This window comes from Dysidea avara, chromosome 6 (assembly GCF_963678975.1).
Source record: "Dysidea avara chromosome 6, odDysAvar1.4, whole genome shotgun sequence".
Taxonomy (NCBI): Eukaryota; Metazoa; Porifera; class Demospongiae; order Dictyoceratida; family Dysideidae; genus Dysidea; species Dysidea avara.
Genome location: NC_089277.1, coordinates 28,282,985 through 28,301,050, shown reverse-complemented (window position 1 = coordinate 28,301,050; position 18,066 = coordinate 28,282,985). Strand labels below are relative to the sequence as shown.

At 37.3% G+C, this 18,066-nt stretch overlaps 1 protein-coding gene across 2 annotated transcripts in view; it reads right to left on the bottom strand.

Moving 5' to 3' along the window:
• LOC136257264 (uncharacterized) overlaps positions 1-18,066 on the bottom strand; it is a 185,225-nt gene that overhangs the window by 80,843 nt on the left and 86,316 nt on the right. For both annotated transcript variants that reach the window (XM_066050356.1, XM_066050355.1), the window contains exons 8-9: positions 13,871-14,047; positions 3,603-3,887 (exon numbers count right to left, since the gene is read on the bottom strand). In XM_066050356.1, the coding sequence (XP_065906428.1) occupies positions 3,603-3,887; positions 13,871-14,047 (462 nt within the window). The remainder of the gene's footprint in view (positions 1-3,602; positions 3,888-13,870; positions 14,048-18,066) is intronic.

Genomic DNA, 18,066 nt, shown 5'->3' with positions numbered 1-18,066 from the left:
ATAATTCACCCTGTACAGAGATCAGCTAGAAGCAGGTTGCCCTGTTGAGAGTTCAGCTACAAACAAATCATCCTGTAGAGAATTCAGCTATATTATTGTCACCATGTAGAGAGTTCAGCTAAATTTCAAGTAAACCAGTGCAGATCAGCTACATAAAAGTTATCCTGTAGAAAATAAATTGCATGTGATAATCAAAATTTGTATAGTTACTGATAAAATCAGACACAATAGTTAATATTAAAAGGTCTGCTTTGAATGCTTTTCTTCTTTCTCTGTAATAAAGAAAAAGCAAAGGTTAATATAACCCCTAAGCCAGCCATAAGGCAGCTTTGGCATATACAAATACAAAAAGAAGTGATATCTAATCAAAAACAGCCAAGCTGTAAAATAAAGGTGTGGCCCTTCAAAAGGCCACGGTGAACAAAGGTGTGAAATCCAAGGTGGCAGCGAAGAAATTACTGTGACGGTAGGTTAATGGTAAAAATCTAATAATGACAATTCAGGTGAATTTGGTCTTGGCACCAAATTTACCTCAAATGCCAATATAAAATTTTTACCCTACCATCACAGCCATTTCTTGGCCACCAGCTTGGATTTCACATCTTTTTCACCATGGATTTATTGGGGGCCGTACTTTTTACAGCTTGGCTGTTTTGCATTAGATAGCCTTTCCAATTGGATATATGTGGCAGTCCATAACTTGACTTGTGAATAAGGTACCTACTTGAGTTTTGGTTACTAATATGCCACTATCACTTGTTGTAATTTTAAGGTGGTCAGGATAATTTGAGGAGCTATACTTAGTCAAATTTGAAACGCTGTAATGTTATAAGGCCCCTTTTCACATATTCAATCACATACACTACAACAAACTATAAACATTCCTTTGTAGGTAAGACGAAAAAATTTAATAAAGTACTAAGATAACCGAAATGATAATAGAAAGTAGTTGGATTTTTATTTTCCTGTTTGACACCTTAAAACTTGCACTGAATACAATTTCAACTCATTAGAACTTTTGATAGAACAATGTACATACAGTACAGGGCAGATCTAGAATTTTTTGAAAGGGGGGGGGGGGGGGGGGGATTAAGCTGTACAGAGACATAGGTAACTAGCCAGACATTAGAAGATACCAAGCCGCCCTAGTGGTAAGTTATAATCATGTAGTATCCATAGTCAAATTAGCTATTTGGAATAATGAGTACATTAGTGTGCACTAGCATGTAAAGCATGCTAGCCTAGGGGGATCTGGAGGAATGCCCCTTCCCTCCAGGAAATTTTTGAAAATTAGGCACTCTAAAAGTGAATCTCAGTGCTTTAGCAGCTTTTCTGTGGAAAATAATGGAATTTCAGTTTATCAAAACACTTTAACTTTTCCATTAAATCAAGACTGACTGCAATATGCATTGAGTAGTTTATCATTTGTAGCTATCAAGCATTTAGATATAGCTAGCTATATACCATAGCTCCTCTTCAACAACCTAAACTGTCTATCTTAATGATAAAAATAATGTTGTTGGATCCCACTGGAAGGAGTAGATCATTTCACACATCATGAAGTTGGAAGAATTGTGTAAAATGCTTACTCCAACTCCAACATAAACTGATTCAAGGTAGACTCTCTTTATGGAACAATAGACTATCATCTTCTAAGGCCATCTGGGGTTCATCAACATTGGGTCACTATGACTATATACAAACTAAACAAGTTTGACTGTGATGATTTTGCAGTCTGCATGAAGGATGCTGTTTCTAAATACTCCCATGATCAAACAAAGCCAGACAATAGGGGAACCCTTTGTGGGATAATGTGTTGGAAAAAAAAACATGTATAGATAAACATAGGCAGAAACATGTATAGCTCAGTAGTAGTGGTGTTGAACATCACAATTATTAGTATGCATGTTCCTTAGCCTAGTGAAACTTAACACCAATAAAGTGTACTGAAAAGCAGAATTCAGTGAAGGGTACTAGTACTGTAGCTGTTAGCTAGTCCAATGGAAATCATTAGCAAAATGCAGCTATATTTGCATTTATGGGGTTTCTGAATTTGATGTTATGATAGTCAACTTATTTCTAGATCTGCTGGGTTATGAAGACTGATCTATAGCTAGCTACAAATACCAGCACCATAACCCACAGCATGGGATCATATCAGAAGGTAACTGATACAGATTTACATTCATAGACAAAAGTACTACAGCTGCCTTATAAACATGTAAAATACCAAAAAAAAAACTACATACAGTTTGCTACATAGCTGAATTGGTACGTAACTACATATTATACTGAAGCTGATAACTCTAAGCAATGAAATCAACTAACGCTTGTTGAATCATGTGATAAATTCATTTAAAAATTTAAAAACCACACTAATCACCTCTTATAGCCATAGTGGAAAACACTACTAACTATCTGAATAAAACAAAACCTACAATTAAAACTTTTATAACTGAAGATGCAACCCACAATCAAAACCTTTTCTTGAAGAACTCTTGAGAAAAAAATGAAGCTATGCTCTCCTGGAATAGAGTTGAAAAATAGGTATAGTTACATGGAGATTATTTGTGTTGGAAATGATACATAGTTCCTGAAATAAGTCTGCTTTTGATACACATAGAAGAGTTGGGGTTTTATTGGCCAAGTGCTAACTTATATAAAGGAATAGGGGGCTACAGCCCCCTCCCCCCAAATATGCCCCTGCAGTATCATAAAAAATACAGAATCCATTTTTGGGATAACTGGATTTTTCGAGCAGCTTGATTACATATCGTAGTACATACCACCAGTGGTTTCTTGTTAAAATAGGGGAGTTCATTGATTCATCAAGTTGACAAGAGTATTCTGAACTTTAAAAAAATTAAATGTAAACAGGCTAAGCTGGCCAAGCCAGACACATTTCAGCAATGTAGTATGCTTAATGGCATGCAAATATGCATGAGTGGGATGGGATTTGATCTGAAACTCAAAGAAACTAGCTGGCAAAAGCATTACTCAGAAATGCAACAATGTAGAATAGTGGAATGGACTGCAAAACATATTTAGCTTAAGTTTGATTTTCATGAACTACTGTGTGGTTATAACCATGTAAACATAAACAACCTAGTTGATACTGTTATATAGTCCATAGCAGAAGTATAATCACAAAGTACCGTAGTATACAGTAAACCTCATTACAGGCGATGCTTTGTTGCTGTCAGGATTTCAGTCATGAAAGGGAGAACATAATGCTATACGAGTCCAGTCCATATGATATACCAGTCTCGATGATATACCAGACTTGATTATATACCAGTTGCTACACATGGACTGGTATATCATTCAACTCTAATCCATGTCCAAATTCATGACACACCCTAGAAACAATGACTCTCATAACTAGTCTCGTGCTTTTGACAACTGGAATGAGTAGGCTAGTATGATTTAGCTATCCACTGGTGGTATTTACCTTTTGCATAATAAGGATTTTTTTTCTAAAACTTTTTCACATACATATATAAGTAGTGGCAATCACTTCATGTTAAAGTGGATGCCGATTTGTCATCACTTTGAGGATAAAGTGCAATGTACACATAAACATAATGACTATCAGAATATACCTCTTTTGAATTCATGAACCACTGCAAGTAATGCTCCTGGATCAGGTAGAAGAGCAGCAATATTTTTTAAAGTATCACAAAATTTTCCAATGTCAGCTACACAATTTATTTTTCCCATTAAACAGTTCAGTATAACTCCATTAGCATTAGTGTAATTGGGACAAATAAGCACATCACAAATCTGATCATCAGTCAAATGATCCTGTACAATTTCTAGTGTCCTTTCATAGTCACTAGGTAGCAACTGCACAATAACATCATACTTCGACCTCACCAGAGCTAGAGCTGAGATCAACATACCTCATAAAACAAACATGTGTATGTAATGTTACACATACACATCAAAAGAAGTTAGAAGCCCTAAACAAGCTCTTGCAAGAAGATTATACATTGATTCTTATGGGTTACAGCAAGGCTTCATAATGTTCATAGAGGGAAATTGTCTAACGTTCAATATACCACTTCATAACATCTTTGCTAAGTAACAACAGTAAGCCATTGTATGCTCTTAATGGGTGATCACTGATGGCAGGGCTTTTGATGAGTAATGATAGCTTTGCATACAAAGTACCTTCCATTTACATTACAATATCAAGACACACGAATGTGTGTCGTGCAGCCCAAGAAGCCAGAGCTCAATACCGTGAGTATACTGACAGAAAGAAAGAAAACATAATTTTCACACATGTGTAGCTCTGTGATCCTTATCTGATTGGAACCAAATTTGCTACAGAAGTGCTGGCTAGGTAGGGGAGCTTACATACCACATTAATTTTGAAAAAATCACTTCAGCCATTTCCGACATACAAGTGGCCAAAATTAATTTTGATTTCTTCGTTATTTTTTCTACTTCTATTGCACAATTCGCAAAATCTGCCATAAAACACCAATGTATGCTCCAATCAGGCTGGAATATGGCACGCTTAAAAGGTGCATTATCATGAATCTGTGCACCAAGTTTGGTAGGAATCTGATGAACATTTATGAAGTTATGACTGAACACTCTTGGGCTGACTATTCACATAAAATATAGTCAAATATCTGTCATTCCCATAGGATAAACCCTCTGAAGTAATGAGCTGTTAACTACTACGTAGATGGAATACCTAACGTAGGAGTGCCTTTTTGTGGTTTGAAAGAAATCCAGATAAAGGCCATTGAGATATGACACAAAACCCAACATGTGCCACAATCATGCAGTCAAATTTTATGAATAAAAAACTATGGGTTTTCACGCCTACCAGGCAAACCACTTAGAGCGATGAGCTGAAAATCGGTATGTAGCTGGAATAATCATCATAGAAAGTCCTTGCAGTAGTACAGAAGAATCAGATTACAAACCACTTAGTTATGATTTGAAAACGTACTAAATGTAGCTAAAGCAAGATTGACTCACTCTAATAGAACAGTCACCATGCAGCAACAAAATAAATCGCTCTAGTGATTTAGATCATTACAAGTCACCCTGTAGTGAGATCAGCTTGAAACCAATTCACCCTGTAGAGAGTTCAGCTACCAACAAATCACCTTGTACAGAGTTCAGCTACAACAAATTAAGTCACTCTGTAGAGAGTTCATGTAGAAACAAGTCACTATGTAGAGAGATCAGCTACAAACAAAATTAATCATCTTGTAAAGAGTTCAGCTACACCCTAGTGATATCAGATAGAAACACTCACTCTGTAGAAAGATCAGCTACAAACAAGTCACCTTGTAGAGAGTTCAGATACAAACAAAGTACCTTGTAGAAAATTCAGCTACAAACAAATCACCCTGTTAGATCAGCTAGAAATCAGTCACCGTTTAGAGAGATCAGCCAGAAACAAGTCATTCTGTAGAGAGTTCAGCTAAAAGCAAGTTACCTTGTAGAGTGTTTGGCTCCAAAAAAATCACCCTCTAGAGAGATCAACTACAAACATATCACATTGAAGAGAATTCAGCTAGAAAAAATTTCCCTGTAGTGTGGAGAGTTCAGCCACAAACAAATCACTCCATAGTGAGTTCAAGTTACCATGTAGAGAGATTAGCTAGAAACAAGTTACGTACCTTGTAAAGAGTTCAGCTAGAATAAATTACCTTAGAGAGAGTTCAGCTACAAACAAATAACTCTGTAGAGAATTCAGCTACAAATAAGCCACCCTGTAGAGAGTTCAGCTACAAACTTGAGAGAACAGCTAGACACGAATCACCCTGTAGAGAGATCAGCTAGAAATAATTAACCCAGTTGAGAGATCAGCTAGAAACAAGTCACCCTGTAGAGATGTCAGCTAGAAACATTTTACCCTGTAGAATTCAGCTACCAATCCATAGAGATCAGCTATAAACAAGTCACCTTGTAGAGAGAGCAGCCAGAAACAAGTTATTCTGTAGTGAGTTCAGCTACAAGTGAGCCACCCTATAGAGTGGTCAGCTATATAAAAAAGACACTGTAGAGAGATCAGCTAGAAAAAGTGAGTTTGACTGCAAACAAATCATCCTGCAGAGAGTTCAGCTACAAACAAGTCACCCTGTAGAGAGATCAGCTAGAAAAAGTTACCCTGTAGAGAGTTTACATACAACCAAAGTATTCTGCAGAGAGTTCCGCTACAAATAATTCTGCAGAGAATTCAGCTACATGCAAATCACCCAGTAGAGAGATCAACTGCAAACAAATCATACTGTAGTGAGATCAGCTATGACATCAGCTAGCACCCTGTAGAAAGATCAGCTAGAACAAAGGCACTATGTAGAGAGTTTAGCTACAAACAAATCACCCTGTTTAATTAGCTAGAAAGTTGAAACAAGTCATCACCCTGTTGAGAGAGATCAGCCAGAAACAAGTTACCTTATAAAATTCAGCTACCACCTTATAGCGATATCAGCTATGAATACAAACAAGTCACCCTGTAGAAAGATCAGCTAGAAACAAGATACCCTGTAGAAGGATCAGCTAGAACAAATCCCTCAGAATCAGCTACATACAACCCACCCGGTAAATACTTCAGCTACAAACAAACTACGTACCCTGTTAGATCAGCTAAAATTAAGTCACCCTATAGTCAGATCAACTAGAAAAACAAGCTACTTTGTAAAAGTCAGCTACCACCCTATAGAAAAATCGGCTATAAAAAGTCACCTTGTAAAAAGATCAGCTAGAAACAAGTCACCCTGTAAAATGATCAGCTTGAAACAAGTCTCCCTGTAGAAGGATCAGCTAGAAGCAAGTCCCTCCGAATCAGCTACATACAACCCACCCATTAAATACTTCAGCTACAAACAAACTACCCTGTTAGATCAGCTAGAATCAAGTCACCCTATAGTCAGATCAACTAGAAAAACAAGCTACTTTGTAAAAGTCAGCTACCACCCTATAGAAAAATCGGCTATAAAAAATCACCCTGTAAAAAGATCAGCTAGAAACAAGTCACCCTGTAAAAAGATCAGCTTGAAACAAGTCACCCTGTAGAAGGATCAGCTAGAAGCAAGTCCCTCAGAATCAGCTACATACAAATCACCCAGTTGAGAATTCAGCTACAAAAAAATCACTCTGTAGATAGAAACAAGTCACCCTGTACAAAGTTTAACTACACATCAAGTCAACCTGAGCTAAAAGTAAATAACCATTTAGAGAGAGTTCAGCTATAAAAACCAATTACACTATAGAGAGATTAGAAATAGTTACCCTGTATTGATTTCAGCTACAAAATAAACCACCATGTAGAGAGGTCAGCTACAAACAATCACACTGTAGAGAGATTAGCTAGAAAAATTACTCCTCTAAAAAGTTCAGCTGCAAACAAATCTCCCTGTAGAGAGTCAGTTACAAACAAGTCACCCTGTAGAGAGATCAGTTAGAAGCACGTTACCCTGTAGAGTACAACCAAATCAAACTGTAGAGAGATCAATTAAAGCAAAGTTCAGCTACAAACAAATCACTGCATTACACCAGCTAGAAACAATTAGTCTTCTTTTATACAGATCAGCTAGAAAAAACAGTCACCCTGTAGAGAATTCAATCACAAACAAATCATGCTGTAGAGAGACCAGCTACAAAAAGTCATCCTGTAGAGAGATTAGTTAGAAACAAATCACACACACACACAGATTAGCTTTAAAAAGTCATCCTGTAGAGAGTTGAGTTACAAACTAGTCACCACATTTTAATGATTAAAAAAATTAGTAATGAAAATTTAGGTGAATTAGGTGCCAAGACCAAATCGTAAAACCTCTTAAATTACAATGGTTTTACAAACCAAATGTAAAAATTTTAAAGACACCTGTAATACCCCATTTCCAATCTGAAAATATGAATCATCAAGGTTGGTAAATTAGACCCATCCAAAAACAGCTTATAGCTGTAAAAAAAGTGTGCGTCCAAGTAAAGCAGAGTTAACTGCGACAAAAAGTAATGATTTCATAATGCGGCCATGTGCGAGGTGTGCAAGTTGTAAAATTAATATTAGCTAATCAGATAATACAATGTTATTGTTAAAGTGTTAATGAGAACTATGTGATGCTGCTAGTTTTTAAGTGTGTGAGCATCTTCATAAATGCCACATAAATTTAATTCTCAATAAAGCAATGTGTATAGATTCTCTGATAGTAATAAATAGTTTGAGTTTGGCCACCTTTCCTTTGTTCGTAGCATTGCTGTATACAGGAAAGGCGGCCAAACTCAAACTATTTATTACTATCAGAGAATCTATACACATTGCTTTATTGAGAATTAATTTTATGTGGCATTTATGAAGATGCTCACACACTTAAAAACTAGCAGCATCACATAGTTCTCATTAACACTTTAACAATAAAATTGTATTATCTGATTAGCTAATATTAATTTTACAACTTGCACACCTCGCACATGGCCGTGGGCCCTCTAATTTCTCTGGACGGCCCTATTAGTGGCATGCAACTGCAGTCAACTAACACCCATTTTAACTAGTAAACCCTTAACAACACTTTGCCTTTCATCTTGTACTGCATTGAAACGATCAAGATACTCTATTAGAGCAGTCACAAAACAGCTGTAACACAGCAATCAATATTTAGCATAGTTACAACTTCTGCTTAGCATCGGACTGTATAGTTTAAATTACTAGCTACTTACAGACTTTACAATATAAAAATATGGCACTTGTAGAAATGTGACTGTTCTATTAGAGTATCTCGATCTACTTCAAGCATTGACTAATTCAAGTGAAGAAGCTACGCCCCTGCCAAGAGATCTTGTGAAATGAAATGAGAATAGTAAAGAAAAGGCAAGTATGTACAGAGACAATAGAGGAACGCGTAATTATGTCCTGTTGTAAATAAACGCCTTTAAAATTTATATTACTACTAAATAAACGCACCAGAATAGGCTTGTGTGGCTGTTGTCTCCAAGGTTGTCTCATTACTTGTCTTTTCGTGTTGAAGGGATTTAGTCGCAATTGGTGAGTTTAACTATACATGTATTTGTGTTGTAAAACTTAATTGTAAAAAGGCGATTAGCACATATCATGATAAACATGTATTTGTCACAGTAGAGTCTCTCACGAAGTCACGATCATTACGAGACATTGGACCAGGGTAAAAAATTTACTGCTATATTTAGAGGTTGTAGCGTTTGTATATCTTAGTATCTTAATAAATAATCCTCCATGATCACTAATCACTAATAGTACAGTGAAAACTGGTCATTATTCAGGCCGTAGGGACAAAATTTTCTAACCTTGCCTTTTAAAGAGGTGGCTGCATTATGCGGCCTTAAAAAAAGGTAAGAAGCATGCTGTTCTAACTGGCTATAGAGATGGATTTAGTGTATGACAGTGTATGAGACAGTGAGTGCTGGCAGCAAGGGGGCAGCCAATCTGTTAGAGCACCAAAAGCACTGCTTCAGACATAGGAAGTTGACTGTCAGCCCCAAGTTTAAAAAGTTTCACTATTGGTCCTTATAAGCTCCTGATGAAGAAAGTGATGAAGTCATTATCCATAGGATATATTTTTCAGAGTATCCATTTCAGTTCTACAATATAGTAGCCAAGCATAAGATGAACATAACACAGCATTCCAGTTGTTTAGTGGTGACCACAACACTGCCTGAGTTAAACTGTGGTGAGATTTGAGACTACCAGAAGCCCTGGAATGTCTTCAACACATGAAATACCAAATATCTAATGCCTGGCTTTCATCCACAGTGGACCTGTCTTGATGGCCACTTGTACAGAAGGGAAACAGCTGCCACACAGTCTTGCGAGCGAAACAGCTAGTTGCCACACCCCTTAATTATCAATTTGTAAACTTTTTAGCAAAATTGTGTGTGTGAGCAAGTGTGATGTGGCAGTGCCGTGTATATGGTTGCTGCCTAGCAGTGACACATCACGAGTATTGAAGTCACAATGCGTTACCGTATCATCCATCTAAATACAATCTCTGAATGTGTCATTTTGTGTAGAGAGCAATCTTCCACAAGAAGTGACCTGCAGGTTTCAGTGTATATTGTTAACCATTAATATTGTTCACAATATTGTGAACTATATGTACAGTTAAACTTCACTTAGTGGCCACCTCTTTAATAAGACCACCTCATTTTATTGGCCACCTCTAGTAGGTCCCAAATATAGCTAAGCATTACTTATGACCTCATTAATAAGGCCACCTTGTTATTCAGGCCAAATTTTTTGGTCCCACAGCCTGCCATATTAATGAGGTTTCATTGTACTTATGTGAATTTTTATTTTTCGTAACTTTTATTCAGGTTTACTGATGGGCACTATGAAGCATTGTTGACTGGTATGCGTATAATGTGGTGACTTGAAATGCTAAAACAGTACGTAGCATGTCTTGTATGTACATGTAATGTGTTGTAATGTGTCCACACATCCACACATCTTAGAAATAAATATAATTGTATTTTCTATAAATGTGACCGGGCCTGTGATAACAGGGCATGTGGGCACATGATTTTTACCTACTTTTTCATACTTTCATCATTCATAACGTTTTGTACCATTATGCTATGGTTTTGCAATTTTCAGCTCTTAGTAAGCATTTCATTGGCATCATGATGCAAGTTACAGAATGCAGAAATACTATTCCAGTACTGAGATATGACCTGTAGAATGACGGGGTGTAGTTTGTGCCCACATGCCCTGTTTTCGCAGGCCCGGTCACAAATAGTCAGTTCCATTGTGCCACTGGGTCATAAGTTGGTTGAGTATGGATCATCCAGGGCACTTGAGTCACATTTTGTCCTGGCCAAGTGGATCTCATCCACTGACAGAATATACAGGATCAGATCACGTGTATAAATTACGGTGGAACTTGTTTATTGCCACCTTCACTCATTCAGCAGGTAACAGTGTATAAATTCTCAATTGGAATTGGCTTTTCAAGAGTGGTTGTCTTTCTATACTAGTGGCCATTAAGATAGGTTGTACTGATAGAGTGTACATACTAGAGATGCAACAATATCCTCCACTTAGTGTCGTTTGATAGTGATGCAATGGAGACTATGTATTATTGCATTTAAATACTATACTATTATATTGCAACTCTAGCACGTTTTTATAACAGGAATGTTTGTTAACTATTTAGACATACTGGAGCCACACCCACTCATCTGGATTCTACAAATGGAGTCATACTAACTTGTTGTCATCATACTTACTTGTTACTCCCATTGTGTTTGGATGAATATACATGTCGTCATGTGAGACTTGCTACCATGGCGGGCCACTGGAAAACATTTGCATAGCAGTTATATTACAGTCATTATTGTACAATTCTTACATTATTGTTGTGAAAAGTGTTTGGTATTCATGTGTCTCCTCTGTATGTTGTAATTACATGTGTAATTTTGTGTGGGGGTGCTATAAAATGCAATAATGCATGGTGACAATTGTATTAGGCGATTTTGCACACTTCCTTTTAAGCTAGCTACATGCGCTAATTACTCACAGCTTGTGTCAACAACTGGTAACCGCAGTTGTACTCTTGTGTCATTCTTTAAGCCGCGCCCTTAGAGGACAAATTATGTGGGGGAGACTACTTTCAAAACGAAGGATGGTATGCAGCACCATAGATTATATCTATGGACTATCATCTATGGCAGCACACTTCTTGGTGGCTATATGTACTGATTAACTACATAGAGCGCCAGTTCATCAATACCCAGTGAGCGCAGTTGTGTTCTGCGTCATTCTTTAAATTCCGAGTAAAATTCTTAGAGATCAAATGACGTGGGGGCGACTAAATTCAAATTTCAAACTAGCCATTCTCGAAAACAAATGTTTCAATCTGAACGAAACTTTCAGAACAGTTTAAAGACACATTGCCCTACATGCCAAGCGAGTATTGCGGAAAACAACAATCTGGGATTTGTATTTGGCCTCTAGGTCGACTGAGGACGACTGAAACTTCGTTTGGTGCTGAAATCACGACTGTAGGGTAATCATGTATGGTGAAATCGATGATGTGAATCTTGAGGTGATTGAGTGAATAGTGAAGCGATAACAGGGCAATCAATGTTCGGAATGCACAAAGGAACGCAAGGCATACACCTGCGGTTGCGTCTAACCGCATGCAATAAAAATAAAAAAAATAAAAAATGAAACTTCCCCTCTGATGTCGGCAACCTTGATCACGAAACAATCGGCATGGATTTGCTTCACTGCTTGTGTGGTAGTTACTAGTGACACGATGAGTTCAACTCCAGAGTTTCAGAGGGATAGCGTAAGTGACGGGTGGATTACAGGAAGGCCGAATTTGACAACGTTCGTTATTGTAAAATCCTCACGTAGTGGTCGCGTCATTTATTGTCTGCAGCGCGCGTTTCTGCTTTACTGGCAGCGTGACTCACTACCGTGTGTCTTGATGTGCGTGGAAGACCCCTTTTCACAAATTCAGTCACATTAATGCTTTTAATGGTAATAATGCATTCGTTAAATTAACCAATTTGCAGTATGCAGTGCATGACTTACATTGGTGCTTCCAAAGTTGAAAGAGTTTACATCAATATAGTGGCATCTAGCAATAATAATCTAACCCAAAAGAGCCAAGCTGTAAAAAAAGGGTGGCCCCCAAAAAGACCATGGTGATAAAAAGATGTGAAATGCAAGGTGGCGGCCAAGAAATGCCTGAGATGGTAGGTAATAGTAAAAAATTAATAACAACAATTCAGATGAATTTGGAGCTGACCACACACATTGTAATTATAATACGTTCACAGGTTTACAACAACAAAAAGTTAATTGTCAGTTGTGTACACAACCATACCCACAACAAATTAATTGGGTAACTACTATCTGGATGAGTATTGAATAAGCTTGATAACAGCAGGGGGTAGACAAATTTGTAACATTGTAGCATCATGTAGCAGTCAATTAACAAAACAATACTAACACAGTACTACAAACTGTAAGCAATCGTAATTGTTATTGTAATTACTATAAAAACTAATCATAATTACTATTAGTATTACTAATAGTATAATCATTACTATTAGCATTACTAATAATATTACAATAGTTTTCTGTGAACCATAATAATTATTATGTAAACTTTCTAAAGTCTCCTACTGTAACTTGAAATTGGTCAGCATTGAGCAACAACATCATAAGTTAACAGTAGTGGAGGAAGTAGTTCATATGAGGGGGACTGGCCAGGGGCAGATCCAGACTTATGGAAAGGGAGGATTGAACTGAGGCACTACATTGTCTCTGGTTTGGTAAGGAGAGACAAAAAAAGGTTACAGCCAGCTGACAATAGCTTCCCACCTCACAAGATGCACATTTATAGCTGATAAACTACATAAAGATCCTTACATACGTAGCTCACTACACTGCTATAATACTGTGACTGCTTTATTAGAGTGCCTGCTCTATTAGAGTATCTCGATCTTTTTACACGGTTTCAGCCCCACTCCAAGAAGGATAAGTTTGGCCTAGCCCCCCTTTCTGTCGTCTATGTAAGTTAGTAGATGGAGATTAATTACAGTATGTTTGTTGAACACTGAGCTAGGTCTTTACAAGTTCATAGATTTGGATGTGTGTGAAGACCTCCTTTTCACAAAACCAGTCATATATTAATCTTTATGAACTCTTACTTGTAATATGGGTACTTTAAGTCTAACACACAAAATGCATTGCTCATGTCTCACGTACTGTAGTACACGTGCACGTGTCACTCTTGCACACACACTCTGACACAGAGACATTCTCTCACACAAACACACACATCACACAGACACTCACACAATCACACACTTAAACACAAAAACACACCCAAACATGTAACAAAAGACATACCTTGTATATTTTCACCACTTTCACTACCAGTGGATGATAGTACAATGGGATATGATATAGTCTCATGATCAGTAACACTGAATGACACGTCAATTGACACTGGATTTGAATTAGATTGTAGATGATCACTAGTGACTACACCACTAGTAGTAGTGTTGGTGAGTATCCTTTTGGAAGCTGTGCAGTAAAGTTATATGTGGTTATTTGGAACAATAGATAAAAAACGTAACTACATATAGAATTAACTAATTGACACTTCCATGCAATCAGTGCTTTTGTGCAACCATGCTCTTCAAATATCAGTGTGTTTACCACCAGCATAAAGTATGGAACATGACAATGGCATCACACTTTTACCTCTTTGCAATTTTATTGCAGAAAATTTTATTGTGGAAAATCTTTCCTTTGTTTTTTAGTTGGTGGCAAACAGTAAGTGTGATCACCTTGCAGCTGATCACTCTATAGTGTGCTTTGTTTTGTAGTTCATCTCTATACAGGGTGGCTCATTTGATATTTTCAAGATCATGTGTAATTGCATCCATGAGTTATTAAATGTTTTTGAAACTCATTCATACTATAGTTAATCCTTTTACAGGGTACTTGTTTCAAACTGATCTCTTTACAGAATGACTTGTTTCTAGCTGATTTAACAGGGTAATTTAAGCTTTCTACAGGGTGACTGGTTTCTAGCTGATCTCTCTATACAGGGTGACATCTTTCTAATTGATCTCTATTTAGGCTAAATTATTTCTAGCTGATCACTCTATATACTGGGTGACTTGCTTCTAGCTGATCTCTCCACAGGGTGAATTGCTTGTAGCTGAACTCTGTACAGTGTAACTTATTTCTAGCTGTATTCTCTAGTTTGTAGCTGAACTCTCTACAGAGTAACTTAACTTGTTTCTAACTTAATCTCTCTTCAGGGTGACTTGATCTTTCTACATGGTGACTTAGTTCTAGGTGATTTCTCTGCAGGATAGATCATTTCTAGTTAACTTCACTACTTGTGTCTAGCTGATCTATCTACAGGGTGATTTGTTTGCAGCCTAATTTTGTACCAGGTAATTTGTTTGTGGCTGAACTCTCTACAGGGTGATTTGTTTGTAGCAAAACTCTCTACAGGGTGACTTGTTTGTAGCTGATCCTTCTACAGGGTTTAGACTTGCGTCAATTATGCCAGCATAATTTTTGGGTATAATAGGGGATGAAAAGCAAACAGCATAATGCTGGCATCATGGAGCATAATTGAGAGCATAATGGGAAAATTTCCACCACGCTAAGTATAACTTCTGCTATAACTGTTATTACAGTCACAAATTCAATGGCTAACCTGTTTTATATGGTGAAATGATTCTTAATAATGAGTAGAAAGATGCACTACAATCATAGCTACTACAAGTTTGCACTCGATGGAATGAATGCTTTTCATTGTGGGTTTGGGTTTTATAGGACATATGTAGTCATGTGCCAACTAGTACCAAGGCATGGCAAAGCAGTTTAGGTGAGCTTTAGTCATTGCATTTGGTATTATACAAAGCATCTCATTGTCTGTTTTTGAATAATATGTTATATGATGATTATGATTATTGGAAGCTCAATTGCAGTGCTCTGATAATAGTAAAGCTAGTGGTGAGTCAGTATGGTTATAGTGAACGTCTGGACGTTGAAAATAGTGAAGTCTCTGTAGGCCTGCAGTGAGACTGGGGTAAATATCAAACCAGGAATATATTTCAAAATAATAGAGATTCTCTAATAGAACAGTCGATCAAACACCCTAATAGAACAGTCATCTCATACAACAGAGAGAATGAGAACCAATTAAAGTGTTTGTCCCCAGAAGGCTAATATGTACTTGGCATGGTGCTGCAAATGCATGTCACATATTATATTGAGCAGTTGCTGTCCTTTGAATACCGATTGCTACAAATCAAAAGATCAATTAGAAACCATACATAATATTTTCTACATAATTATTTACATACAAAGCTACAACAAAGATATTAGAGAAGAAAATCCTTATAGCTTTTGAATGACTATAGATATGCACCCCTGCTCTAATATGCCTACCAACTCTGTAGTACATCCCAATTTCAAGCTATTGCTATTATTTATATGTTGCAGTTGAATTGATACTTCTCCATTTACATTCTATCATATGAAGAACTTCTCTGCACAAAGAAAAAGCACACAAACTAAAATCATATTGCATTTCTAAAAAGCATATAAACAAGAATAATATGCATAAATTTGGGGAAATGTTAGAAAGTATAATTTGCAAATTTTGGAGCATAATAAACTCAAGCCTAACAGAGCCGGGTTTCTTATTTCTACTAGCTGAATTGTTTCTAGCTGAACTTTCTACTAAGAGATTTGTTTGTAGCTAAACTCTCAACAGAGTGATTTGTAATGAAGTTGGACACACTACAGGGTGACTTGATCAAGCTGATCTCTCTACAGGGTGCCTTGTTTCCAGCTGATCTCTCTACTGAGTGATTTTTACTAGCTGATTTCTCTACAGCATGATTTGTTCTTGCTGATCATTCTACAGAGTGCCTTGTTTCTAGTTGAACTCTCTACAGGGTAACTTGATTTTATCTGATCTTTCTACAAGGTGACTTGTTTCTAACATATCCTTCTATGGGATCATTTGGTTCAAGTTGGTCTTTGTATAGGGTATTAACACTACAATAAGGCGCTCCTATGATGGTTACTCCATCTACAACATACTTTTCAACTCATTCCTCCAAGGAATTTACCCTGTGAGCATGACAGAAGTATGACTTTATTTTACACAAATAATCGGTTGTAACTCCGTGAATGTTCACCAGATTCCTGCCACATTTGGTATTGAGATTCGACTTAATGAGCTCTTTAAGTATACCAAATTTCAGCTTGATTGTATTATACAGTGGAACCTGTCTAAAGCGGTCACTTTTGAGCCAGAAATATTTGGCCTTTATACAGAGGTGGCTGCCTAACTCAATATCCTCTATAAGCAGCCATAGACAACAAACCAAGGTTTGGCCTTTATACGAAGATTCCTGCGATTATAGCTATCCTCACACATGCCTACATTTCAATGCATTATTTACATAGCTATAGCTAAAAGGTATAAACAAAGTAGCCGATAGGATGACCAATAAGAGCCAGAAGATACTGTATGGAGACATTATCACTAGGCTGCCTTGCTACAAAGCCAGTGAAGGAAAAGCTGTAGTTTAACTTATATTTGAGACTAGACAGTTAGCTGGTAACTGCACAATTGTAAATTCAGGAAGTTGTGAGGACTGATGAAGAAAGTTTCTGGAGTGAGAGGACGGAACAGGGATGGACACACGTGAGCTGCCACGAGGCAGATGGACGTACTTTTTTTGTGTAGCTGTAATTGTCTCAGTAGTTGCTGTATTCTGCAGTGATTATATGGTAAAGGGAAGTAATAATCACACTTGTTGTGATATATTGAACTCGAAGGCTGCTGAGAGTAAGAGCGACCTTACAAATCAACATATTGCGAGGTGAAATTTATATAGAATCACGTGAAGAGACAAAGCTATGGAGTAGTTATAAGCTTACCTATACAGAACACAACTGTGAGTATAAACTGTTATACAGTGGAAACTGTCTAAGCCAGTCACCTTCGGGCCAAGATTTCTTGGCCTTAATAGGCAGGTGGCCGCTAAGACAAGTTCCACTGTAGCAGTTTACTCACCATCATGGCTGTTGCTGGCCGCTTTGTGAGAGGCTTTTTGTATAATGAAGTGCTATTTGGGACTTCAAAAACTGGCTGTTATACGTGTTATAGAGGTGACCGCTTAATGCAAACTATTTCTGTACAAACTGATTGGGAATTGGTCGGGGCCATAGTCAAGTGGCCGTTATGCTGAGGTGACTGCCCAACTCAGGTGAACATTAAGAGAGGTTCCACTGTATACGCATTTGCATTTTATAGCAGATTTTGTGAAGTGTGTGAAAAGAAGAAAAAAAATGAAGAAAAACACAAACTTTGGTCACTCATATCTCAGAAATGGCTGGAGCGATTTTCTACACATTTGGAAACTATACTTCCCTACTTAGCCGGCACTTCTGTAGCAAATTTGGTTTTAATCTGATAAGGGATCACGGAACTACAAAGGTGTGCAAATCACATTTTCTTCCTGTTAATATACTCATGGTGTGGCAGCTGACTTCTTGGGCTG